At 35.9% G+C, this 27,068-nt stretch overlaps 1 protein-coding gene across 1 annotated transcript in view; it reads right to left on the bottom strand.

Moving 5' to 3' along the window:
• BRWD1 (bromodomain and WD repeat domain containing 1) overlaps window positions 1-22,808 on the bottom strand; it is a 75,884-nt gene extending 53,076 nt beyond the window's left edge. Inside the window, exons 1-16 of the mRNA XM_039369705.1 lie at window positions 22,456-22,808; window positions 22,166-22,224; window positions 22,013-22,042; window positions 21,789-21,848; window positions 19,629-19,779; window positions 13,542-13,640; window positions 12,452-12,612; window positions 10,448-10,669; window positions 9,104-9,204; window positions 8,755-8,825; window positions 7,882-7,982; window positions 5,160-5,200; window positions 4,051-4,149; window positions 3,172-3,325; window positions 1,837-1,971; window positions 397-525 (exon numbers count right to left, since the gene is read on the bottom strand). Of these exons, the coding sequence (XP_039225639.1) occupies window positions 397-525; window positions 1,837-1,971; window positions 3,172-3,325; window positions 4,051-4,149; window positions 5,160-5,200; window positions 7,882-7,982; window positions 8,755-8,825; window positions 9,104-9,204; window positions 10,448-10,669; window positions 12,452-12,612; window positions 13,542-13,640; window positions 19,629-19,779; window positions 21,789-21,848; window positions 22,013-22,042; window positions 22,166-22,224; window positions 22,456-22,528 (1,686 nt within the window). The 5' untranslated portion in view covers window positions 22,529-22,808. The remainder of the gene's footprint in view (window positions 1-396; window positions 526-1,836; window positions 1,972-3,171; window positions 3,326-4,050; window positions 4,150-5,159; window positions 5,201-7,881; window positions 7,983-8,754; window positions 8,826-9,103; window positions 9,205-10,447; window positions 10,670-12,451; window positions 12,613-13,541; window positions 13,641-19,628; window positions 19,780-21,788; window positions 21,849-22,012; window positions 22,043-22,165; window positions 22,225-22,455) is intronic.
• Window positions 22,809-27,068: the final 4,260 nt, after the last annotated feature.

Genomic DNA, 27,068 nt, shown 5'->3' with positions numbered 1-27,068 from the left:
TATGTCAAAGACGATTTACCATGTTCAATGTTTTTAATCTTTTTTCTTTCTTTGTACACAATAAATTTTTTAAAAAAATAATTTCAATAATTTAGAAAAAAAGAAAGCCCATCTTTTGAGATTAGAGACGGTAACTATTTGCAGTGATGTGTATGTATATATATGTTTGTGTGCGTATATGTATATATATATGTATATATGTGTGCGTATATATATATATATATATATATATATATATATATATATATATATATATATATATATATATAAGACAATATGATGTTCAGTTCTCAATCATTCTATGGACTGAGGTCTAACGTCACCAATTTACTAATTAAAGCTTTTGTTGACTTATATATTTTTAACAGCTAAAAACATCTAAAGCTGAAAGAATACCTTTTCATATGATTTGTTACAACCAAACCCAAATATCAAGAGATGTCCATGAGAATCTGTACAGGTAAAATGCTGGCCATCTGATGAAAACTTGCAGTCAAACACAGCACCATGTCCTTGACCTTCAATCTAAATAAAAATCAAAACAAAAACTTTCCAGAACTGCTTATAGCTTTTCAGATGAGGTCTTATCCATCTGTAACTGATGCCCTCTGTCCCATTAGCACAAAATGTGCATCAAGCAGCTTAGTAAAAAGGAATCAGTCTAGTTACGAATGTAGCACGTCAGATGATACCATATTGGCTAATTACAACTGTCTAATTAGGGTATTTCAGCTTTGTTAACTATGCCGCAATCCACTATAACTAGACAATATAATTGCATGTTATCCATGGTTCAATTATGAATGCTAGGAATGAATAATTAAAAAATAATTTTAAAAAATGAATAAAGAATGAATGTTACGAAGCTAAGTTTCTGGACCACTATTTTAAGCTGTACAAAGAGAATCTTGCTTCCTGCTCAAACTTTGAGTGATTAAATTGAAAAATAACTAATGTAAAAAGATACATCTGAACTATGGCTGCCCAGAGTCATTAACTGAAGGGCAGCCATAGAAATTGAGCAAATAAAAAAATACAAAATATCAATTGTGCATTTTTTAAATGCCAATTGTGCATTTCACAACAGAGCCAGTATCCTTCTTCAACATGTGTTCCATTAAAGCAGAGCTAAGATAACTGTGGCCTTCACTGAAGCCTAATTTCAAAACCTTTTAAATGTAATCATACCAATAGCAAGAACAGTATTTTCTCTCTTACAGCAACCCTCTGACAAAGAGGAAAAGAAAGAGGAGATATGAATTCTAATCTTAATTTATATGGGCATATATACTCTTTACAAAGTATCTCCAACAGAAAATAACTTTTATTAGGTAATAGCTTCACAGTCTAGAATAATAAAACTTGACTTTTTAAATAATCATTGCTAGTCTATACAATTGACTTAATTATTATTGATTAAAGTATTAATACTTTAAATCTGATATGCACTTAGAAATATAATTGGGAAATTGAATGGCCAAAGTGAATTATAAGATTTAACTTTTTTTAACAGAAAATTTTACATTTTATATTGAAATTGTGAACACTATAGACCAGGGGTGTCAAACTGCCGGCCCGTAGGCTGGATGCATCATAGCGAAACCACGCTCACCCATTGCTGGCAATGGCAAAAAAGTCGTGATACATCACGACACATCACGTGACATTGTGAGTTTCAAACCCCCTGCTTTAGATTTTTCAAAAATCCTCCTTCCTAGATTCAATTAGCTGCCTGGTGTTTCTAATAAATAATTATTTAAGTGGCAATAAAGCTGAAGGTAAAAATTAAAAAAATGCATGCTTTGCTAAAACGATACTTTTAGAAATAATATTTACCATATTAAAGTAATGTTTCATTTGAATGCCTTTTTCTATATCCCAGATGAAGATATTGCCATCATGGCCTGCGGACAACATAATCCTGGAATCAAATGGATGAGGCTCCAAGACAAATACTTCATCCGCATGTCCCTTTTGAATAGAAATTAATGTATTAGTCATGAGAAAAGTGGATTTTCATTATTACTGTGTTTCCCTGAAAATAAGACCTGGTCTTTTTTTTTTTTTGTCTCCAAAAGAGACATCAGATCTTATTTTCAGGAGGTGTCTTTTCCACTCACCTTGCGCAGAGGCACTGACAGCCCTGCCCAGATGGCTTACTTCTTTTGCAGCTCAAGGAAATGCCTCTGCAGCTAAGAATGGAGCTCCGGCCTGCATTTCGTTGTCAGAGGCTTTTCTGGAAGAGCCCTGCAGCCGAGAATCAAGCTATGGATTCAATCCATAGCTTGGTTCTCAGCTGCAGAGGCTTTCCGGAAAGGCCTGTCGACAAAATACAGGCCAGGGGATGCCGCAGAACAAGTGGGCATTAGGCAGCTCCACTCCACCCAGCTTGATTTTAGGTGTGTATCTCACCCCAAAACTAGGGCTTATACTAGGCCCACCCCCCAAAATCAAGCTACGGCTTGTTCTCGGGATAGGTCTTACTTTCAGGAAAACACAGTAATGGTTAAATTGCAAATAAATATCTATGGAGATTTTTAGTCATCAAGGTCATGGTTGTCCGAAAGGTGCTTTTTCAAAAGGCAAGTGGACTTTTTCTGTTTTTCCTTGAAGATGTTTCATTTTTCATTCAAAAAGCTTCTTTAGTCCTGACTTCTTTTGTCTTTGGGGACAACCATGACCTGGATGACTGAGAATTTATTTATCCATTTATTTCTCCATTTATCCAAATTTAATATCCAAAAAGATTCTGAAAACCCCATCTTTTTGAGGCATAGGTATTAACGATCACTGAAATTTTGCTCTATTACATATTATAGTGTAAATAAAAGTTCCAAAGTTGTCCGAATCTTGCCTTTCCCTACCTTCAAGTAAGCATTGTGTTACTTTGCTTATTAGAGCCATGTCTCATTTTTCTTTAAAGTTATTATCTAACTTCTATTTGGTGCTATCATTTCTAGTCTCATTTTACTGGTTACTAGCCACTCAACTGCATTCATGTTTTTCAGCTTTTTAAAAAAAAATGTTGAAAAATATAAAAGATCCCTTATTATAAACAAAATTGAATTAACAAACCATTAACACTCAGTGTCTTCTGAATATATATTTTAAGAAAATATATCTAGTAATATTTAATCTGAAGAAAAAATATAGAAAATACTTTTTACTTACTTTGAGATCATGCAGAAGCTGTCCAGAATAAGAATTCCATACTTTGAGCAGATGATTGTTCACAGCAGTAACTACTACATTATCGTTTCGACTCCAAGCTATCATAGTCACTTTGGGTTTCATAAATTTATCCTCCTCTGAACACAGATCACTACTTTGAATGAATTGATTTATTTTAATACTATGAAACAGAACAAAGCAACTAATCCACTTATCTAATAAAGGTTAAGAATAGAACAATATGAAAACAAAAACTAATTCAAGTAAACATTTAAGTACAGTATTCTGCATTTCAAATATGCAGTTTAATTCATATGGGGAAAAACAGCTGATTGTCTCCTATTGAGGGCCAAGGCTTATTTCTCTATTGTTGGCCCAGCCCTCTAGAATGGCCTCCCACCAGAATTGTACTTGGTCCCAACTGTGGTCGTCTTCTGGAAGTTTCTTAAATTGGAGCTTTTCTGGAGGGCGTTTGGGCATTGACTTAACAAGTTTATCTATTTTGATTGTTGGTTTTATTCTATAAAAACTGTTCTATTTTTCTTTTATGTTTGTTAGCTACCAAGAGTCAGTGTACAATTGTGAATGGGCTATAAATATGATGAATAAAGTTTAAAATATTAATATAGAAGTCACTCTGTATTGGGAACATCTTTACAAAAAAGGGCATACCAAACTTTTCTACAAATATCAAGCTATATAAACTATTTTAAACTAAAATGGCTTTCCACCAAACTATATCCTTTTTGAAAAAAAAACCATTTCTCCCAAGTATTTAGAAGGTTCCTCCAAATTACAATAATACAATCTTTTTCAAATTCATTTAATGCTGATAATGTCAACCTCCAGCTTGAGTATTCACAAATAAGGTGTACCTACGTTGGTAATTTGTCAGCCATATCCAATAAAATGCTCTTCCACTCTGCTTGCTGAAATTGCCAGATTCGGGCTGTTCCATCTCTGCTGCCACTTATGAACCTTAACATAAATTTAAAAAAGACTATGTGATATACAAAATAGAAATCAATTGTTCATATTATAAATAGCATATTTCTGAAATGCTGAATCCATGCATATTGCATATATAAAATGTAACTAGAGTAATAGCTCCCACAAATTTGGCCTCCAATATTATTTAAATGTTTCTTATGAGCATAGAAATCTTTGGGACATAAATATATACCGCTCACCAAATCGTACAGTACGGGCCCACCAATATTTTGTCTCTTATAAGAAATGTTCTCAACCCCAGTCTACATATTCCTACATCAAAAGAGAGTAGATAGTCTCCTGAGCCATCGTTTCTCTCTCAATATATTTATTTCTATTTTGTCCACAGGGTGGCAGCTGCAACTCTGAAGTAAGACAGGGACAAATAAATTCCTCTGCCATTAAAGTACAACAACCTTGCTATGTGAGATCCAAGCATGTGGGCATCTCATTCCTATACTTTCTTAAATAATAAGCACATCTTCTAAAACTAGGATGTCCGACAACTGCCATTGTAGAGGCACATACAGTCCACACATTTTTTTTCAACTCACAAATATAAACTGTAATGTATGTATTAGGGCTTATTATTCCCATTTTTCATGTATTCTCCTCCCTAACCATACCACATTTGTATGGCTTTGTTACTTTGAAATATAGATTACTGCTCCAAATAATATACTTTAAATAGTAACAGATAGGTTTCTTTGATAGATTTTACTACTACAAATGAATAACCTTCTGACTTTAATAAAGTTTCTCCTCCCAAACTACTATTCCAGCATGATATTCAATAAATTCTAATAATTCAATTGTGAGTCATATGTACATCAAGCTTTTTTTCTGGACAAATGAATATCTGTAATCATTGGATTTCATGTACATGCTACTTTCTGTTCCCAAAAAAATCCAGAGAACATTTATCTTCTATGAATGTTAAAACAATGCTGGCTTACTTTAACACAGTTCATTTAACAAAACAATCTTTATAAACATACCTGTCATCTCTGTTTGAAAACTGAATACTGTCAACTTTATCCTGAAACAAGAAACACACGTTAAAATAAAATTCAAATGATATGTGTTCAAATTTGTAAATAGTCCAATTTTTATTTAATGAAAGCAAAAAAAGATCATGGTCCAAACAGCAGAATTTGAACCAACTGCTTTCCACCTATCCAGAGGCAAAGGGCTAAATCAAAATCCCACTCTATTATCTCTTTCAAGGGCCTCTCTAAGAACACAAAAACATTTAAGTTTTGTTTCAGCAGCAATCCCAGTATAAATATCTTGTTTATGAGAAGCTTTTGAAACTGCAAGAGCATTCAGAATTTCAATGATCACCCAGAGGCCTTGAGAGTTGGACAGCGTACGAGTTTAATAAATAATTATGAGTGAAACTGCACTAATTTCTTCACAAAATGTCCTTCTGAATAATTATTCAGTTTTTAGATGCCTGATTCCATCCCTTTCCAGTGGGTCAAAGGTTCCCTATCTTGCTTTAAGAAATATTTTTAGAAGACATCCTTCTAGGCCAATGCAAAGGGAAAAAAGGCACCAGAAGCAAAATCAAATAGGAGAAAAACTGTGAAGATGCATAAAATATCAAGATTACTACTATTATTGAAACTTATTGATCACCCAACTTCAAAGGACTCTAGTTATTATTTAGTTATTTGCTGGACTAATGCATCTTATCACAAATTTTTCTAAAAAAGCTAATTTTTCTACTTTCGAACATTTTGCAGTTCAGTTGCCCTTAACAGTAATTAAACTACAAACTTACAAGGAACGCAAATGAACTTAACTCTTTAACATTTCAGATATCCTCTATCTCCCATTCTGTTGTCTATATGAAAGCAAGTCCTATTAACCATAGGCTATTTTCAAGTTGAGTACATTATGATCATGGCTGTATGATTAAACTTCTTTATAAGAAATAAAGAAATCCTACTTGTTCTACATCCAATTATAGTGAGGGAAAAAAATTATTTGATCCCCTGCTGATTTTGTACATTTGCCCATTGACAAAGAAATGATCAGTCTATCATTTTAATGGTAGGTTTATTTTAACAGTGAGAGAGAATAGCAAGTTATAAACTGATTTGCATTTGAATGAGTGAAATAAGTATTAGACCCCTTCACAAAACTTACTTAGTACTTAGTGGCAAAACCCTTGTTGGCAAGCACAGAAGTCAGATGTTTCTTGTAGTTGACCACCAGATTTGCACACATCTCAGGAGGTATTTTGTCCCACTCCTCTTTGCAGAACCTCTGTCATTCAGGTTTCAAGGCTGACATTAGGTAGCTCAAACTGTCAGCTCCCTCCACAAATTTTCTATGGGATTAAGGTCTGGAGACTGACTAGGCAACTCCAGGACCTTAATGTGCTGCTTCTTGAGCCACTCCTTTGTTGCCTTGGCCATGTGTTTTGGGTCATTGTCATGCTGGAATACCATCCACAACCCATTTTCAATGCCCCAGCTGAGGGAAGGAGGTTCTCACCCAAGATTTGACGATATACGGCCCCATCCATCGTCCCTTTGATGTAATGAAGTTGTCCTGTCCCATTAGCAGAAAAACACCCCCAAAGCATAATATTTCCACCTGCATGTTTGACGGTGGGGATAGTGTTCTTGCAGTCATAGGCAGCATTCCTCCTCCTCCAAACATGGCATGTTGTGTTGATGCCAAAGAGCTCGATTTTGGTCTCATCTGACCACAACTTTCACCCAGTTCTCCTCTGAATCATTCAGATGTTCATTGGCAAACTTCAGACGGGCCTGTAAATGTGCTTTCTTGAGCAGGGGGACCTTGCGGGCACTGCAGGATTTCAGTCCTACACGGTGTAGGTGTTACCAATTGGTTTCTTGGCGACTATGGTCCCAGCTGCCTTGAGATCACTGACAAGAACCTCCCGTGTAGTTCTGGGCTGATTCCTCACCGTTCTCATGATCACTGAAATGCCACGAGGTGAGATCTTGCATGGAGCCCGAGACCGAGGGAGATTGGCAGTTATTTTGTGTTTCTTCCATTTTCGCACCAATTGTTGTCGCCTTCTCACCAAGCTGCTTGGCGATAGTCTTGGAGCCCATTCCAGCCTTGTGTAGGTCTACAATCTTGTCCCTGACATCCTTGGACAGCTCTTTGGTCTTGGCCATGGTGGAGAGTTTGGAATTTGATTGATTGCTTTTGTGGACAGGTGTCTTTTATACAGATAACAAGCTGAGATTAAGAGCACTCCCTTTAAGAGAGTGCTCCTAATCTCAGCTTGTTACCTGTATAAAAGACACCTGGGAGCCAGAAATCTTGCTGATTGATAGGGGATCAAACACTTATTTCACTCATTCAAATGCAAATAAATTTATAACTTTTTCGAAAGGCGTTTTTCTGGATTTTTTGTTGTTATTCTGTCTCTCACTGTTAAAATAAACTTACCATTAAAATTATAGACTGATCATTTCTTTGTCAATGGGCAAACGTGCAAAATCAGCAGGGGATCAATTTTTTTTTTCCTTCACTGTATCAATTACTTCAATCTGGATTGTGAGATAAAATGTTTCCTTCATTTAGAGTAGAGACCATCAACATTTGGGCATCAGGGCTAATTCCATGGAGAATGGTTTTTCTGTGGACCTGATTTAGACTATAAACAGTCATAAATCTTTCTTTTATATAAAAATGTGAATTTATGGCAAACTTTAATATTACATTACTTACAGCATGGCTCTCTAGTTCTGCAATTTTTTCAGGAGTTTCAGAACCAAAATAATATATTCTGATAACATGGTCAGTACTTCCAGTTACTAAAAACATTCCACCTAAAAAAAAAATAAGAAATTGCTTAAAACAATGAAAGGAAACAAATGCAAATTATGGACTGGAACCAGAATAAATTGGATTATTTCTAAGGAAGTTGATGGGTTCATTAACCAATCTATCCTGATTGTAATAGGTCCTCTTAAGCCAGTGGTTCTCAACCTGTGGATCGGGACCCCATTTGGGGTCGAATGACCATTTCACGGAGGTCGCCAAACAATGCAGTACGGCATTTTTTCCCCCTTTTCCTTAGCTGTGCTACTCCCTTTTATTCTATTGGTTTTTGAAAGCCAATAGAATAGACTCTCTGAGCCAATAGGAATTGTCCAGGCTGTCTCTGCCCTGCTGAGCCCGCCAAAAGTCCCATTCTGCAAACGGTGCTGCACCAGTTGAGTAGTCCTCGACTTACGACCGGTTGAGTAGTCCTCAACTTACCACTGGTTGGGGGTCGCGGCATTAAAAAGGTTGAGAACCACTGTCTTAAGCTAACTTGAATTGTATCTAATCTATTTCTACAGATTTGAAAATATTTTTTCAAGTCTTTAGTGAAAAACTGTCAGTTATTCTAAGAACACCTGGACTATTCATTATCCAATTTGCATATATCTACACAAAGTCTACAGAGTTCAAACAATTTAATTACAATATTAAGGAAAATAGTACCTAATTTGGGCACAGAAAATAATTGATTCCTTTAATAGTATTTTCTGAGATTGGATAAGTATAAAAGTGACTAGTACAAACACATTCAGCTTTAGTAGTTCATATACTTACCAACACTAAAAGAAGAACAAAGCATCTGAACTCCAGGTCTAGGTTTTTCTATGAATTTCAATGGCCTGTTACTTCAAAGACAACAAGAATTACTTGCATGTATGTAGCACTATAAATTGTACAGAGATTTTATATTAACAGTTCATAAAAATAAATTCCTATTTCCAATGTATTCAGACATCTCTATATTACAAAAAATAGCTTTTCTTTACTTCCTTTTGTAGCAATAAAGTTCTCTTTTTATATTCTGTAATAAAAATTACAGAGTATTCATTTTCTTATTGAAAAGTAAAGTAAATCTGACAAACCAAACATGCTATTTATCACAAAAGTTAACATAGATACATACTTAAATTTCATGGATGTGGTATCCCACTGCCAAAAGCACACTGTTCCATCTACACCTGTGGATGCCATATATCTCATTGAACCTTTGACTAATGGGCTGAACTGTAAAATAACCAGTCATAGCATGTGTTATAGACAGACAGAAAAAATGTTTTGAATTAATGTTAGAAATTCCAGCATTTCTATCAGTGTACAAATTTCCATGTTCTATTCCTTAGCTAAATATAATTTATATACTCCATCTCTAAAAACACTCAAAAGTAAAAAATAAAATAGTGATATAATTTATTAACACACTACAGCAAATAAGATCTACAATCACACATATGCTCAGTAGGCTCACATATTCTGCCACTGTCACAATGGAGCTGGTCTTAGTTTCATGTGATACTACACATTTAAATTTGGAGTTCTATCTTATGACACTCTGTAATACTGTAGCTGCTTCATTTGTCCAAAACTATGTAAAATGTTCTTATTTAACAGTGAAATCAATGCTTACTTTCTAATGATACGATGGTTTCTATCAGCCTATCTAAGGACTAGGAAATGGTTTCCTTCTTATCCTATGAAGACTCTCAAAATCTATTCAAGAGAATTGAATATTCTAGAGCAGGGGTGTCAAACTGTGGGCCGGTTGCATCATGTGGAGGCTGCACCACCACAGCTCCGGCAATGTGAAAAAAGTTGCAATACGTTGCGACACATCACATGACATGGCAAGTTTGACACCCGTATTCTAGAGCATTACTGAGGTATCACAACAGAGGTGCAGTAAGAGGATAGAAACTTCATCACCAGTATTTTCAATAAGCAGATCTTTATTCTAAAAAAGTAATGTTCAGCACAAAATCAGCCAATAGTTCTATTCAGATGTTCCAAACTGGTATTTATTTTTTTTATATCCTGCCTTTATTATTTTTTCATAAATAATGCAAGGCAGCAAACATACCTATTTCTCCTTCTATTTTCTCCACAACCACCATCTTATGAGATGAATTGGGCTGAGAGTGAGTGACTGATGACACCAGAACTCACGGTCTCCTGGTTTCTAACTTGGTACCTTAACCACTAGACCAAATTTTCTGTCTTATTTTAATGGATTTAGTGGTCTATAAATATAATTTTAAAAATTTGTAAATACCATGATTTCAGTCAAATTAAACATGCAACAAGGAAAACACATCATTTTCACAGACGTCATTAATTATACAACTGCAACTTCTGATAATTACAAATTAGAAACACGCAAAGTAAAGATCCAAAATGTACTATAAAAAGCAATTTTAAAAAATAGTTTTTCAATATGTGTTAACAAGCATATATAACTAAATGAAGAATTTACTTGCAAAGATGTAATTGATCCTGTGTGTCCTTGCAAAACGGCAATTGGGGCACATGTTCTAAGACACCAAATTCTGATAATTTTATCACAACTACCAGCTGCAATCATTGTGTTCTCAAAGTTCACAGCCATATCAGAGATCTCTGCTGAATGGCCCCTTAGGGTAGCTAATAACCGACCATTATGTGTGGACCAAATTTTTACCAAGCAGTCATCTGATCCCTGAATAAAAATAAAAGTTAATTAGCATTTAATCATCACTTCAATTTACATGTGTCATAGGAATATATATAAATTTATTCTCAAATGCAGTTTAATATAATGATTTGTAATATTCTACATATAAGACTGTCTTGAAATAAGAAAATACATTTGAGTAACAGATAAAACGAACATCTACTGATTTGGCCACACATTGTGCTAAGCCATAAATGTGGTCTTTCAAGTTCAGGATGTTTGTGAATACATCACTATAGTTTGTACATTACAGTTTATAATTTAGCTTTATTTAAATGACAGTATAGATTTTTCATGATATACTTCAAAATGTAAACTTAACGATTTGTAATTGGTTATCCTAATTACAATTTAAGTTTAATAGGCTGATATACTAAATAAATAGACACAAAGGGTAACTAATGGATCAATATATTGCCATTGTGATATTTAATTTAGCACAAACTAATATATTTCCTGATATATATTTTTAACATTTCTACAATTATTCTCAGTGCTATTGTTTCCTTAGCTCTGCCTTATCTTGATTTCTTAGAGAATGTAAAAGTAAAGCATTTCTTAACAGAAGAGAAGCTTGCAACAATAAAATGTTCTATTCACAGCTACCTCTGTTTTACAGCCATACAATCCAAATTAATTATCAGTTTCAGAATGAGCTATAAAAATAAACACAGAAAATATGTTTTTAAATGGGACTTGGTGAAATTAACAATTAAATTTTGAATCCTATGCCTCTCGAGCAGCTTAGGTTTGAGAATGGACATAAAGAATTATCATACAATATTATTTGCTTCTTATACCAGGTATTGCACATGCAGTAAAACCTCCCTTTAATGGATCATTTCAGGAAAAGCGGAACTGTCCAATAAAGCTGAATGTTTGTTAAATCTGAAATTGCACAATTGATGTAATTAATAAAATTACAAAATTGATATTTTTGTAATTTGTATTAACAAAATTACAGAAATATGCACATGGACATAAATGCATCCATTACATTATTGAACAAATTACATTCACTGATGTAAATTGCATCAATTGTCTGGACAGACTTCAAAATTGTTTTTTGAACCACTATTTCAGAGCTGAAGCCTAAATTCAAATCTGGTTCATTGTACCCAAACTTGGTTAAACAGAAACACATTTAAATCAAGATTTCACAATATTAATAAAAATGTTCCTGTCTCAATATCCACCAATACAAATTCTGATATCTGGCATACTTCCTGTTTCACTGAAATCTTCTAGTCATTAACATATTTTTTTAAGTCACTTTACCAGAAAATGTATATTTCACCTTAGTCTGTATTAAATTAAATACCAAATCCCAATTAGGCCAGAATTTCAATTTCAGTAATTACCTAATATGAATTGCTAGAGTTCACTTTTCCCCATTTTCTATTAAATTCCAAACATACAACTTTAACAACAAACTTATCTCCACCTGTTTCCAATGATCTCTGCTCATCCTATGAGGTCCAATAAGGCTTCCTCTATGAAACAATGCTATCCAATGGGATCCAGGAGAAAATCAGAACCCCCCAAGAGTTGGATAATATTGATTTTGCTGGCCTTTCAAAAGGCATTAAAGACCCAGCTTTTTCATCAAGTATAGGATCCAGATATTGGATGAGCTCATTTTGCTCTGTGTACATATGTATGTTTTTGATTGCTTTTAATAATTATTTTATTGTATTTGTTAGTCATCAATAACTCTATATCTATCAGGCAATCATATATGTTTATCAAATAAATAAATAAACTCACAGTGAATATCCTATGTCCAGTCCTATCAAATGCTACACAATAGACTGCAGAAAGATGACCAAGAATCCGTCTATGCATCTTTATATGTTGGTACATATTTTCTGGGAATGAACAACTGTATCGTGTACATCCAGTCAACTGTTTTGCATAATTTAATTCCACTAAAACAGGAAAAAATTATGTAAGTTTTTTTTAAAAAGGGAAAAGGTAATGCTCAGATTATGTTATATTTAGGACATCTGATCAATGGTTATATAGGCTGCAATAACTAATACGGAAAAAACAAACTTCCCTTGTAACAGGTTACATCTTCATCTATCTAGCTCAGTGGTTCTCAACCTATGGGTCGGGACCCCATTTGGGGTCGAATGACCATTTCACGGGGGTCACCAAACCATGCTGTCCGCCATTTTTTTCCCTTTCCCTAGCTGTCCTACTCCCTCTTATTGGTGGCCACACCCACTTGGGGGGTCACCACAACATGGGGAACTGTATTATGGGGTCACGGCATTAGAAAGGTTGAGAATCACTGATCTAGCTTGACACTGGTTATTCTGAATGACATTATGTCTCATTTTTATTTGAATTGTATAAACAGATCTCCTGCATACGAAGCATGTATACAACCACTGAGCAATAGCCTTGTCTCAAAAAGCTGCTTAGCGAGAAATCAAGTCAAAGCAATTATAAGTTCTTCAATTGGACAAGGGGAATTCTTGAGTTTGGCAGCTACTTTCTCTCCTAGGTTGTTATAACAACTCTAAGATGAAAATATGTTTGTTTTAAAGGTGGGGGAATTAATTAAGTAGAAAATTTTGCTGGTTCTGGTTTCAGGTTTTGGAGCAAGGAGTAACAGAGAAGTTAACAGATAATGTGGAAGTACAAAATGTGCAGCTTTCTGTAAATTTTTCCAATAATTTTTAACTTAAATTATTCATATCAAGTGTACCTTTCTAATATTTTGAAATCTAATCATTGTAATTACATTATTTAATAACACATTTCAATAAGATAAATAGCATGAATTTTTAGCAGAAGTAAAAAAAAAACCAGTGTGAGCATGGAATATTAATTAAAAAAAATCACTTACTTAGACTTGGTTTTCTGCCACAGTTAATAGGTATTTCAGGTGGTCTTCCTCTGTGAAGGGCAGCAATACCTGAGCCTTTCCAATTTGTATATTTGCAATCTGCAAAAATGTATTTTAATTGTACAAAACCTGTTAAAAAAACTGTTCAAGTGCAGTTACCAAAGAGACACCAAAGCTCACAATAATATACCTTTTCACATATAAAATATTCTATATATCGTATGAGGATTTTATGAATTTAAAAATGTGTGTAACCTACAGGCTAAATGTAAAAAGTATTTCAAATTCAATCTTCTTTAAAAATAGCCTACTTAACACGGTACTTTCACATTTGAATTAACAACCCCTATTGATGACTAAAAGACTGCTAGGCTCATGGGAAAAATATTTTATGGTAATCATTATAATTATGCCTAATAAATCTGTCAAGACATTACACTAAGACTGCAAATATTTACAAGATTTAAGTCAATTCCAAGATTTAACTCAATCCTGGTTACCAGCAATATCCACTGGAGTAATCTTATGTCTTTTAATGCTCTATCTCAATTTTAAACCATATTTACTCTGTTACACATAAACATTTTCCATTGTATGAAAACAACTCTGTCAGTCGTTAAATGCATCTAAGGAGACAGACATGCATGTGAAAATGAACTGAAAGAGAATTTTGGGACTGATAGCTATATTACCTTTCTGCTTAAAAGAGGCTCAGGAAAGATAGGATGTTTGTAATAGGAATAGCAGCAACAATGGAAAGAAACACTCTTATATAATATCATCAAAGTTTTGTTTAACTATAAATTAACTTGGTTATTGGAGAAAGACTGTTCAAGCCAAGGGGAGGAATCAAAAGGGAAAATAGTCTGGAATGCCTATGTGGGCACAAGAGGGCAAAGTTTTGAAGGCTGTTGAACCCTATCTATTCTTTGCATATTGGTGCAAATTGTCAATCTGAGAAGATTCCTGTGTACTAGACTTGAGCAATAAAACAGCTAATTGAACTCTTCATCTGTGGATTTGGTTGTTTGCATCTGACATCTCAGACACATCACCTTTTCCACCAGAGAACAACAACTATGGGATGGCAACTGAGGCCCAAGTGGGAGCAGCAGCACACCAAGGAATAATGGATGCTGTGCTATGGAGACAGAATAGAACAGAGAATAAAGTATACAATTTGAGAGCAACAATACTTCAGCTAGTGCAACAGGTGCAAAAACCTGAGTGGCAGAACCTTCAACTGACTCTCAAGGGTATCCTTAATCTTGAATCTGCTCAAGAGTGTCAGCAGCTGCCAATCAACAAAAACAGTGACCCAATTATGGATAATTATCAAACCTTCATGGACAACTTCAGAGGTCATTTTGGAGATCCAATAATAGTGACAGCTACCCTCCAGATCCACCAGCTTAAACAGAGTAACAGATGGGTCAGGCTGTATGTAGCTGAATTCAAATTAAATCCACAGATCTGGAATAGAATGAAGTAGCCCTAACTGCTTGGTATAGACAAGAGCTAAACATTAAAATCACCACCAAATTGGTAAGACAAGGAGTTCCCCAGAATTTAGACCAGCTTAATCAGCATTGTGTGATCATCAACACATGCCTGGAAGAAATTTGATGCCTGGAAGAAATTCAGAAAGAACTGAGATCAAAAACTCACTATTCAGTCTTCTCTCCACTCATGCTGACAGGGACAGAGTTGGGGAAAGAGGAAGCCATGCAAATAAGGGTAGCAAAGAGAACAGCAGCTGAAGAAAGACAGGTGTGGAGACCTAGCACTCTGCTTTTATTGCAGAGAACCTGGATATACAGTAAGAACCTGCCCAACCAAAAACTCTCAAAGAGAAGAAAGGTCATCCAGCCAGGGTGTGTGAGAACACTGCCCTGAGTGCAGAGTTCAGGCCTGGGGAAATGACAACATGCGAGAGGCTAAATAGGGCTTGACTCCATTTGAATCAAGCTATGTTGTTGAAAATTTCTGTTACTTTGATTCTGTTACTTTTACCCCATGGGTGAGAAGAAATTAGCAACAACTGAAGCTTTGCAAATCCTTATAGTAAGTCTTGCTGCTCCTGTGCAAGTTGAAACAACAGATGGGAATCCTTAAGAGCAGGTCCAATCTCACAGATTACAGTGGCCCCGCAACTAACAATAGCAAAGAATTGCCCCTTTATATCATGCACTATCTTCACATCCCAATCATATTAGGATCAGTGTGGCTGAGGTTTGACAACCCCGCAATAGATTTAGAGGAATTCTGTCTCTTCCCACTCCACCTTGCCAATTCCATCATGTACAAGCAACTTCCCCTTTGAGACAGAGGAAAGAAAATTCCAAGGACGAAGAGGCAAAGTTACCAACTAAGTACACAGACTTTGTAGATGGGGAAAAAGGCATCAGTCCTTTCCCCACATAAAGACTGTGATTGTGCAACTGATTTGGTCCCAGGGATTAAAATCTCTGCTAAGAACATCCCATGTTAGAAAAAGAATTATCAGTTTTGAAACAGTATTTGGATTCTAATCTGCAAAAAAGGTTTTATTACATCTTCAAAATTGCCTACCCTCTTTGTCCCAAAGAAATAAGACCTAAGTTCTCCAAGCTCAACCAATGAGGTTCCAATCAGTACCATGCATGACTACAAAGCTCTTAATTCAATTACAATAAGAGATCATTGCAAATTGTGTGCATATTTACCCAGCTGGACCTCCGAAATACATATAACCTTATCAGAGTCAAGGGGCATGGATTTTTGAGTGTTCAAAACAGGTATGGCAAATTTGAATATGTGGTATTTGAGTTAGTAAATTGTAGGGCTGTGCTTTCTACATTCATGAACCATTTTTTTCTGAAAAAACTGACATTTTTGTAGCAATTTACATGGCTGATATCCTAATGCAGAGTTCCCCAATCTTTCCGGCTTTGCAGACTGGGGGGGGGGGGAGAGAAGGGATCATTCCACCTGAGCAGCTGGCAACATACAGTTCCATTTGCACAAATGGAGCATGCGTGCACACCCTCGTCCACTGCTTGTGCACATGGGGATGTGAATGCATGCACTCGCCCATTTCCATGGCCCAGTTGCAAACAGCTCACAGCCTGATAGTGGGCCATGGCCCAGAAGTTGGGGACTCCTGTCCTAATCTATTCAGAAGATGAGAACATGTATGACCATCATGTGTGTGAAGTCTTAAGTAAACTGAGGAAATAGCACTTCTTTGCTAAATTAGAGAAGTGTGTGCTTGACTTGCAGCTGTTAGATTTCTTCAGTTACTACATTTCCACAGATGGAATCCAGTGCTCTCATGTAAGGCTCCCCATAATACAAACAACATAGAGGTTTTTTTGGCCTTGCAAACTTTTACAGAAAGTTTATTCCTAGTTTTGCTCATAAGATTAAAACCTTATGCTGTTAAAAAAAAGGGGGAGTGTAATTTGCTTGGATGAGAACACAGCAGGCGGCATTGAAATTAAAACAATTCTTTGCACATCGGCCCCTGCTTCAACACTGATATAGCAAAGACATTTATTGTATTCCCCTCACAGAATTTTCATAGAATAATGCTCTGCACGCACCGATTGCTATGACTCCCTTTCAAACTTTGTATGGCAGACACCTGAGTGCATTGTGGGAGGAAGGCTCTGTTCCAGATTTTTTCAAGGACAACTGGCTGCCCAGACCCTATTGAAACAGAAAATTGAGCTATCTAAACAGTCTTACAAGAAGGTTACAGACGTCCATCAGCAGGAAGGACTTGATTGCTGAAGAGAACAAAGTCTGACTTGCTATCAAATTCGTTTTCTGCTAGGCCTTCTAAAAAACTTGATGCAAAATTCACAAGGCCCTTTAAGGTCCTACAGCAGATTAATCCTGTAGCCTTTCATTTGCAATTATTACCATCTGTACAAGTCCACCCAATTTTTCATCGCTGCTAGTCAAAGAAAACCCTCTTAGCCTTATTTGCCCCCAGCACCCATTGGCTCGGCCAGTTATGGTGCATAGTAAGGAAGTCAAAGAAATTTTGGACTCTAGACAAAGGGAAATAGATATCATTTGATCCACTGGAAAGGCCACCTAGAAAATCTTTCTAGAAAATGCCAGATGTGAACACCGAACTTGGTGTGGCAATTCCATTAGCATTTTCCCAGAAAAGCCACAGCCTTCCAGGCCTGCACCAGAACCAGCAAAGGAATCTGTAAATGAAAAGGTTAATCAAACAGAGTGGACAGGAAGACTAATGGTTGATGAGGCCCAACCATCCATTTCTGGTATTTACTTCTGGCCTTCACTTCCCAAGGGAGATGAGGGAAGAACAGGCTAATCATCTAGATATTTTCCAGATAACAGCACCTGCTCTAGTGGATATTCAGACACGGCGATGAAGGATTCCTTTCAACTGGCTTTGCTTCCACCCTCCCAAGTTCCTCAGAACTCAATGAGGACAACACAGAAGGAGAGAGCTACTTTGAGGAGGGATGTCAAGTAGGAGAGAGATTGGCCGAACTAGGGAAGGACTCAAGAGGGAAAGACTGAGAATATTACATGGAAATAGTCTCTATATTAATATGTTCGATTCTCTTACATGTTTTATACATACATATTACTTTTGTATGCTCTTTCTGCTGGCTCTGTCAACTCTACAATGAGCACGGCTGCAGCCATTTTTTTTCTTCTCATTCTAGGTCTGTCGGAACCATGACAGGCTCTTCTCATGAATGGCTTTTAATTTTGGATAAGGAGACATTCCAGTGATTATGTTAATGTTCACTGAGATCCAACCAAGCCAGGCAGCTGAATATCTGCATGAATGTGCTGCTATTTTCAACCTAACCATGGTTAAAAGTCACACTTCACTGTGCCTTAAAGGGTAATAATTTACAAGAAAGCAAAATAATATATTTGATACATTTTTTTATACTGCTCAAGTGATTCAACTACTACAACTGATTTTTTTCATGATACATAAATTGAGATGAATGTGTAATTAAAAATATAAGGTTTTATCAAAAAGCCCTAGTATGGCAGAATGAGATGTAGCAAAATGGCCTCAAAATTTAAGGTTGTTTTTTCATTCTTTTCAGTACCAGGATAGTTATCATGTAGACACCTGCAGACTTCCTCCCTAATTAAGACGTGAAAAGATGGATCTGCTTTTTGATGGAAATACATAAAAGCGCAAAAGTGTTAGTCAATGAAGGAGGTCATTGGTGTACGCTGGATATTTCTGCTGTTGTCCTTGGGCTGTGTAGACTGGACATACTATGGACAAGGACTAAAAAGTAACAAAAAAGATTAAAAGATAGATGAAAAGTAGAGGGGCTGGTGAAAAATACCAGCATTTGGAAAGATAACCAGATATCAGCAATGACTGGTGCTAGAATTCCAAGAAGCTCTGGGAAAAAAGTTATTGTACCCTTTCTGCTCAGTCTTCTCTCTAAGCTAAAAACAAGCCAAGAAGATAACCTCTAAAGGAGAGAGGTTATTCAAGTTAGGATAAGGAACACTTGTGTGAATCACCAACAGCAGGAGAGAAGCAGTTAAGAAACTGAAAAATTCTATGTCATGGTGTCAAACAGCTGGCCCGCGGGCTGGATGCATCATAGCAAAACCCCACCACCCCATTGCCAGCAATGGAAAAAGTTGCGATACGTCATGTCACATGACGTTGCGAGTTTGACACCCCTGCTCTATGTGGAATGTCTTTACAGTTTGTTAAGCTAAGACTATATATTAAAAAATAAGTAAGTATATATTAAATAAGCATATATTAAAAATAAACACAAATTACTTTTCAAAAAGCATTATAACAAGTAACTATTGCAACAACTTAGAGAACTCTGTGGCTATATGGTCTGTCACTTTTTCTATGCTTCAACATTATGAAATGTTATAAAGAAATGTACTGTATCTTCAGAAGTGTAACACTTCAAGCTGTGTAACACTAATAGTTTTGATTAAATTGGTAAGGACATTCATCCTAATTTTGAAAACTAAGATGTGTACTTTTGCATATACTAAGCTCAGACATATTTGATTAGAATTTAATGAAGAATGCATTATATAAAAATCTTAATATACCTTTTGCTGTTCGCAGCAGGGACTGTTTCCCAGCACCCAACAATGAATTCACTCTTGGAATGCTGGGTGGAATCTCCTTATCCAGTATAGGACCAATTCGCTTGCAAATTTGTAACAAATGATCTGGAGCGACATGTTTGTTAGATAATACCTACCATGAAAACAAGATTAAAAATTAAAGTTAATATAACTCAATTAGGATATTGTTTATATAATCTAAATATTTTAGAAACAATTATTTATCCCTTATTGGAAACACTTGACACCACATATTTTAGCCTTTTAAAAAAGCAACACCATTTCACTATTTACATTATTTCACCCTCTCCCCAAAAGATACTTTAAATTAGATTGCCTATAATAAAATAACTTCAAATTAATTACACAGTTAATTGCCTTCTATCAGAAATACTCAGAATACATAATAGTAACATAATACCAAAAGCCAACAATGGCTGTTTTTCACAATCATATCTACATAAAATCAAGACCAATCATACCTCTATAATTTGCCCTAAATCTGAAACATCCCAGAGGGATAACTCTTCAAGGGCAGAAAACTTTTTTTTTGCTGTGCCACCCTATCTATTAAATCTCTGTCATCACTTCTTTTAATACCTTTCTGACCAAAACTATTTTATTTTTAAAAACTTTTCAATTTCATAATTTTTACTTCATATGAATGTTTTCCTGATCTGGCACTACCATGTTTTCCTGATCTGGCACTGCTGCAATGTGCATCTTATTTTGCTTTTCATATCAACATGAAGTTAAGTATACTGATCTGGTTTTGAAATAATTTAAGTGTAAAATACCTAATCTCAAGAGAATCTTTTGTGATCAACTACTGAATTGATTATTCTAGAAACATTTATCTACTAGAATAATGTCAGAGGGAGATACAAGAAGAAAATTCAGAATTAAGAAGCTATTACATTAATGTAGCGCAATTATTTATTTGATATTTCTAATTATAAATTACTAAAACCTGACAGTTCAGTTTTTATGTACTGTATTTTTCATTGGAAATCCTATAAAGACAAAAAAATCTTTAAATTCTAATATTTTTAAAGTTTCATCATTTTTAAAAAGTCTCATAACTTCAAGAAAAAAAATGAAACCATCGCTAAACCACAGCATACAATAACTGTATTAGCCTCAATATATTACATGAATGCTCAATACAATCAGTGGCATTTCCTTTAAAAACATGGATTTCATAAGAGAATATACTGTGTAGGAGAATTTAATATTTAAACTGTGTATCATTTGGAGGAAAGAAATGGAGAGATAGAAAATGATAAGGATCTTAGGCTCCAAACAACTCACTAAGTAAGAATCCCTTTCTCCCTGAAAGCTCTAAAATCAGTGCACAAATATTCAGCAAGACTACTAAGCAGCACTTTTTTAAAAACAAAGAAACAAAGATCAACTTCTTCAGTACAAAATACAAAATGATCCAGGTTATGAGTGAAAATAAATACATCTTCAAAAGTGAAGAAATTTAAATTAACCATAAATAATAACAATCCCTAAATGTCTATGCAGGGATAGGCAACCTTGGCTCTTTTATGACTCGTGGGTCTGGGAGTTGAAGTCCACGAGTCATAAAAGAACCAAGGTTGCCTACCGCTGGTCTATGGAGATTCTCAGTCATCCAGATCATGGTTGTCCCAAAGGTGCTTTTCCAGGAGGCAACTGGACTTTGTTTTTCTTTGAAGACATTTCACTTCTCATCCAAGAAGCTTCTTTAGCAATGACGATTCATTCCCCACCATCCAATCAGAGCTGAAGAAGCTTCTTGGATGAGAAGCAAAATGTCTTCAAAGAAAAACAATAAATTTGTTTTTGCAATAGTAATCCCTGTTAAACTAAAATTATTTAAGAAATTTCTGAACAAATCAGGAAAAAAGTCTCTTTTCATATTTTCTCATTTTGAAAGACAGAGAGGCAAAAGCATCAAGGATATTTTTTCACAACTCATCCACTGTGCGAGTCTCACAAATTCCATCTCCTTTGTGATGACATTTTCAGTTTGCAGTCCCTTTATGGTTTTTGTTGTCTAGCAATATAACACATCAAAGTAGGATGATTAATAGAGTAATGGTTTTCTTAATAAATGTCCTTTTATAGTTCATTTCTAAACTAACTATATCTCACCAGGTCTTCATAACGTCTGTAATGCTCTTTTCCTTCCCAATCCAATCGTTTAGGAAGCAACTAAAGTTCAAAGGGAAAAAGGGGGACATGAAAAAGACGTTAAAGTTATGATGGATGCCTGCACTAATATCTTTAAAAGGACATGTCTATAAATAAAATCAAGAACTATGAGCAAAAGTTGAGGGTCACGAAAGAAAAATAGAATTTTAAAAAGTGAAGCAGACCTGGTATTGTTCCAGTTCTTGCACCAGTACCTGTAGGGAAAGGAAGAACCACATCTTTAAAATCAAAAAACGCGGCTGCTGGCCAAATCAAGGGGGCCACTCTTAATTTTTATTGGGGGTAGCCGAGAAGTAGGGCGCCGATTTAGAACTCACCTCGGCTGCTTTTCTACAAGGCCCAGCGCCCAAGAAGCGAGCTATGAGGAAATACAGTTCTGCGGGGGAGAGAGAGAGAGAGAGAGATGAATTCAGAGCTGAGCTCAGTCGGAGGAGGGTGAGAGAGGGGAGGGGGTGGGAGATCCCCTTAGGTGACTGTAATTCATAATCAGGAGCACGAGTATAAGATGGCGGCGTTGGAGGTGCAGGGAACTGAGACGTTGGGTTCGTCCGCCTCGCAGATTTATTTCCCCGTCCCCTTTCGCGACGGCGCTCACTAGTTATTTTACCTGATTCAATCAGCGACACAGAGAGACCGCCAGCGGCCAAGGCAGAATTGGAGGCCTTCGACAATTCGGCCATTTCCGTAGCGGCCGCTGTCGCCAAATCGAGATTAAAATTCAGTGCTGTCTGGCGCTGCGGCCCAGGCCTGGCTCGACATAAACCTGCTAGCGCTCCCCTCCCCCTCAGTTCTTATGTCTATGTATATCTAAGGAGAGACAGCGATCCGGCGGGCACGCGCGCGCTTTCCTGCGCGCGCCACCCTAGCCGCTGCGTCTCGGATTCATCTGTTCCAGCCCCGTTGCTGCCATTATTGCTGAGAAACTGCACACGATTGTGACATCAGCTGACCAAGGAGAGGCGGGGAAGACTGACGGGGATAGCAGGAGGGAGCTGAGAAAAGTAGTCCATCTTCTGCAACAAATGAAAACGTTGCCTTAGAAAGATAACAATCCTATCCGGGATTGATTGGCTTTTCTTTGCTTACAGGGTGTAGTGGGATGATCTACTTTGCATAAAGGGACAAACTGAAAATTAATGAACGCGTGTGGCCTAAACCCGGAAGGAGATATAGTTGGTTGCACCACAGTAAACCACTTCAAAGAGGAAGGGAGAGAGCAAAACGAATTGTAAAATGAATTGGTGGTGAAACTCATTGTGGCTCGGGAAGGGAGATAGTGGTAATAAAACGCATTTAAACGTTTGAGATGCGTATTGAAAACATTTGGAAATAAGCTTTGTTATGTATAGCTTTATTTCCAGCAATGCAGGAACTGTTCTTTTTTTAAAAAAAAAAACCAAGTTTTATTAGTTTTTTCATTTTACAAAACAGTGCTTAAGAATCACTGTGATGGCAGGGCAATCAATTGTCCAAATACAAAATCATACTCGTAAAGATCAAATTAAGTCATTTAAAAAAAATGCACTCCTCTCTATTCCCTTTAGTAGTATATTATATTCAAGTTAATATATTTCAGTACAACTAAGTCAGTCAAAACAGTCATCAAAAAGATTTCATCTAAATAAATCCAAATCCTATATTAAGCTTTACTACTTCAATTGCTATATTCCATATTGGTAACATAAATACATAATTAACACTTCAAATGTCTCTCCATACCTTTTTTTCCCCATTAACACAATCAATATTCATTTATTAATAACATTCCTTTTTTTTCTTAATCAGTAACATTTCATCTAAATAGGTCCAAATCCTGTATAAAGCTTTACTATTTCAGTTACTATCTTCCATATTGTTACTCTAAATACATAATTAACACTTCGGGTGTCTCCCCATTCCCTTTTTCCATAACATAATCAATAAACATTTGTTAATATCATCTTTTTTTTCTTATTCTTCTTCCATTACAAAATAGTAATGGTACTATTAATAGTAAAAATATTAATTCAAAAAAGAAAAGAGAAAAAGAAAAAAAACTATCACTCCCTCAATATCTGTGTCAAACTCCTTTAACCTCCTCCCAAAATTACTATTACCACAACAAACCTATTAATATATAGACAAACATCTTATTAAATTCAAATCTTAAATTAATTTTTATTCAATCTAACATCTTATTTAACCATCTTAAGCCATAAATCAATCCATATCTAGTAAGCCTTAAAATCCAATATATAGAGCCTTAGATCAAAACTCGTAAATCTTATTCTAGGTTTCCTTTTATGCCAAACAGGTTTCCATAACACCGCCTCTATATCACTGAATAATGCCTTGTAGTATCCTTTGAATCAAACAAGAGCGTCTCCTTTTCTGTTTTAAAGACCTAGCTCGTTTGTAAGTAATCCCTTGCTGTTTTAAAAAGTCAAGTCTCCACATTTGAAACTGTTGAATAACAGGCTCACCTATGTCCAATTTTGTAGTTAATAGATGCTTATCCAAGCTGCCATAGTTTTCAGTTAGTTGAGCTTATCTGTTCATTTCTGTTAATTTTAAAGTTGTAAGTGGTTCAGTTACAGTTCTTTTTGGTTCCTCGGAGATCTCATCAGCAAGCATATAAAATAAGGTAGAATCTTCTTTGATCTTAGTTGATTCTGCTTCTGTTGTTTTTTAATCTATAAAATACTCAGATGTAGTCTGGGGGTCAGTTTGTAAGTTCAAAGCAAAATGTCTGTTTTCTATTGCCATAGTACACTCTTTTATTTGGAAACGTATTTGGTCAGTAGCTTCATAAAGTTTTTCCAGTATAAGTTTATAGTCAAGTTGAACATTAGATTTCTCCATTTCAAGGAAAGTTAGAAACAATCTGTATCTTTAGTAGAGGCTGTGTTCAAAGAACATTTAATCCAGTGGTTCTCAACCTTTCTAATGCCGCGACCCCATAATACAGTTCCCCATGTTGTGGTGACCCCCAACCACTTATACATCACTGGGTACCAGGGGCGTGGCCAAAGAGAAGGGGGAAAAATGGCAGACAGCCTTGTTTGACGATCCCCATGAAATGGTTGTTCGACCCCAAATGGGGTCCCGACCCACAGGTTGAGAACCACTGAAATCAGTATCCACCCCCACAAATACAGCTGTTGAATTTCTTTGTCTTTTCCTTTTTATGGTAGTCTGAAGGTCAAAGCCAATCTCACCAACAGAAAAAGAAATAGTGCAACTTTAACTTTATCCACAGGTGCAACTTTAACTTTATCCTCAGTAAAATATAAAATCTCCTCCCAGACACCAGAAATATCATTAACAAGATCAGAAAACGTAGAAAAAATAGAATTCTTCAGATGTAGACAAAATCCAATAGTAAATAATATTCAATATTAAAAAGATTTTCCAAAACCCCAAAGTGAATAAAAAATAAAGTAAAAATAGAGAGAAAAAAAGTCAGTTTAAATTAATTCAATCCATAAGCTTCTTTTTCCCACACTCACTAACGCCACCTTCTCAGAGCAGGGAAATGATTTCAAAAGTGCTTTTTGCAGGCGCACACACACACACACACACACACACACACACAGGAGAACCAAGAGAGGAAGAAAAAAAAGTCTCACCCGGCTCAGCCACTGTGGTTCCTGTGCTTAGATGTTCTTCTGACTTCTGGTTTCAGCGGCTAGGTGAGCGGCCATTTTACTGGCCACTCTTTCCGTCGGCCCAAAGGAGTAATCTCGGTCCTTGGAAGAAGCTGCCACTCTCCCAAGGACAACGAGGACCTCCTCACTGGTAGCCGCCCTTCCAAGGTGGCTTTTCGACCCGATTAAGGGTCTACTGGCAGCGGAGAATCAGCTGGCGAGGAGAGCAGTCTCCTCGCACAGCTGCGCCGCGATCTGGAACCGGAAGTCCAGGAACTGTTCTGATGGTGCGACACTTATTCAAGTTGTCTCATTTCTAATAAACTGGTTTATACCAAAATTACCTGCCATCACATATTTCAACAATCCCAAAATAACCTGCCATACATTATAGCCTAGTTATGCGAAAGTGATGATTCATCCAGCCCAGCATTTCGCATGATGTACTATGCATGTAAGTTAAATTAGCGGGATGACAATATACAGCCTTGTCACATCTCTTTCCTTATTTTGAACAAATCGATTGTTTATGTCCAGTTCTAACTGTTATTTATTGATCTGCATACAGGTGTCTCGAGACAGGTATGGTGGTCTGATACTCCCATATTTTTAAGAACGTGCCATAATCTGCTGGATCTACACAATCAAAGGCTTTAGTATAAGTCAATGAAGCAGAAATTGATGTTTTTCTAGAACTCCCTTGCTTTCTCTATAATCCAGCAAATGTTGGTAATTTAATCTCTAGTTCCTCTGCCTCTTCAACACCTAGCTTGTACCTCTAGTAGTTCTCAGTTCACATATTGCTGAAGCCTAGTTTATAGGATATTGAGCATGACCTTTCTAGCATGTGGATTTGCTGAGTGGATGCATTTTGCACTTTTAGAGTTACAACTGAGCAATGTTAACTATATTTCATTAGTGTGTGCTCTACCCTGTTATAAAACATTCAACTGGGTATGGCTGCTATGCTCTGTGACTGTATTTCAACAGACAGAAGCTTCATATGGAAACAGTTGTAATACCCCAACTGTAAAACATGTAGCCTTAAAATATTCACATGTGAACTTTAGTGAAAATCACGTTTTGATTAAATAAAGTAGGACAAATGGATATTTACAGATGGGACTTAGTTGCATTGTAGCATTATTGACAAGATTAATGACTTTTAAATTTTTAGGTTCCAAAGTCATGCATAATAAATTTTGGCTCGTTATAAATCATGCCTCTTAATCAAAGTCAGACAATTCCGCAGGGTCAAATAGAGATTTATCCAACAGAACAAAATGCTTTCTCTAGACAGAAATGGAAGAATACAAATAACGACACATAAATGATATTTTTCTGAAGAATATTGAGTTCTATGTTCTATACTTGGCCATGTATTACATATTTTAGTCATAAAATTAATTTTATTTTTAGCTATAAACAAAGTTGTACTAAACAAATTTCACTTCCCCACCTATTCATGTAGCTATATTAATCTCGGAGATTTTATATTTTACATTTGTACACTTTTTTCATGCCCTCTGCATTCCAATAATATTGATAAAAAACTATGAAAAGTTCTTTTACCAAAATGCATTTAAGCACCAGG

This window comes from Crotalus tigris, unplaced genomic scaffold (genome assembly GCF_016545835.1).
Source record: "Crotalus tigris isolate CLP2741 ecotype Arizona unplaced genomic scaffold, ASM1654583v1 scf7180000017601.7605149639:7615979, whole genome shotgun sequence".
NCBI classification, from domain to species: Eukaryota; Metazoa; Chordata; class Lepidosauria; order Squamata; family Viperidae; genus Crotalus; species Crotalus tigris.
This window is presented reverse-complemented; position numbering and strand designations above follow the sequence as displayed.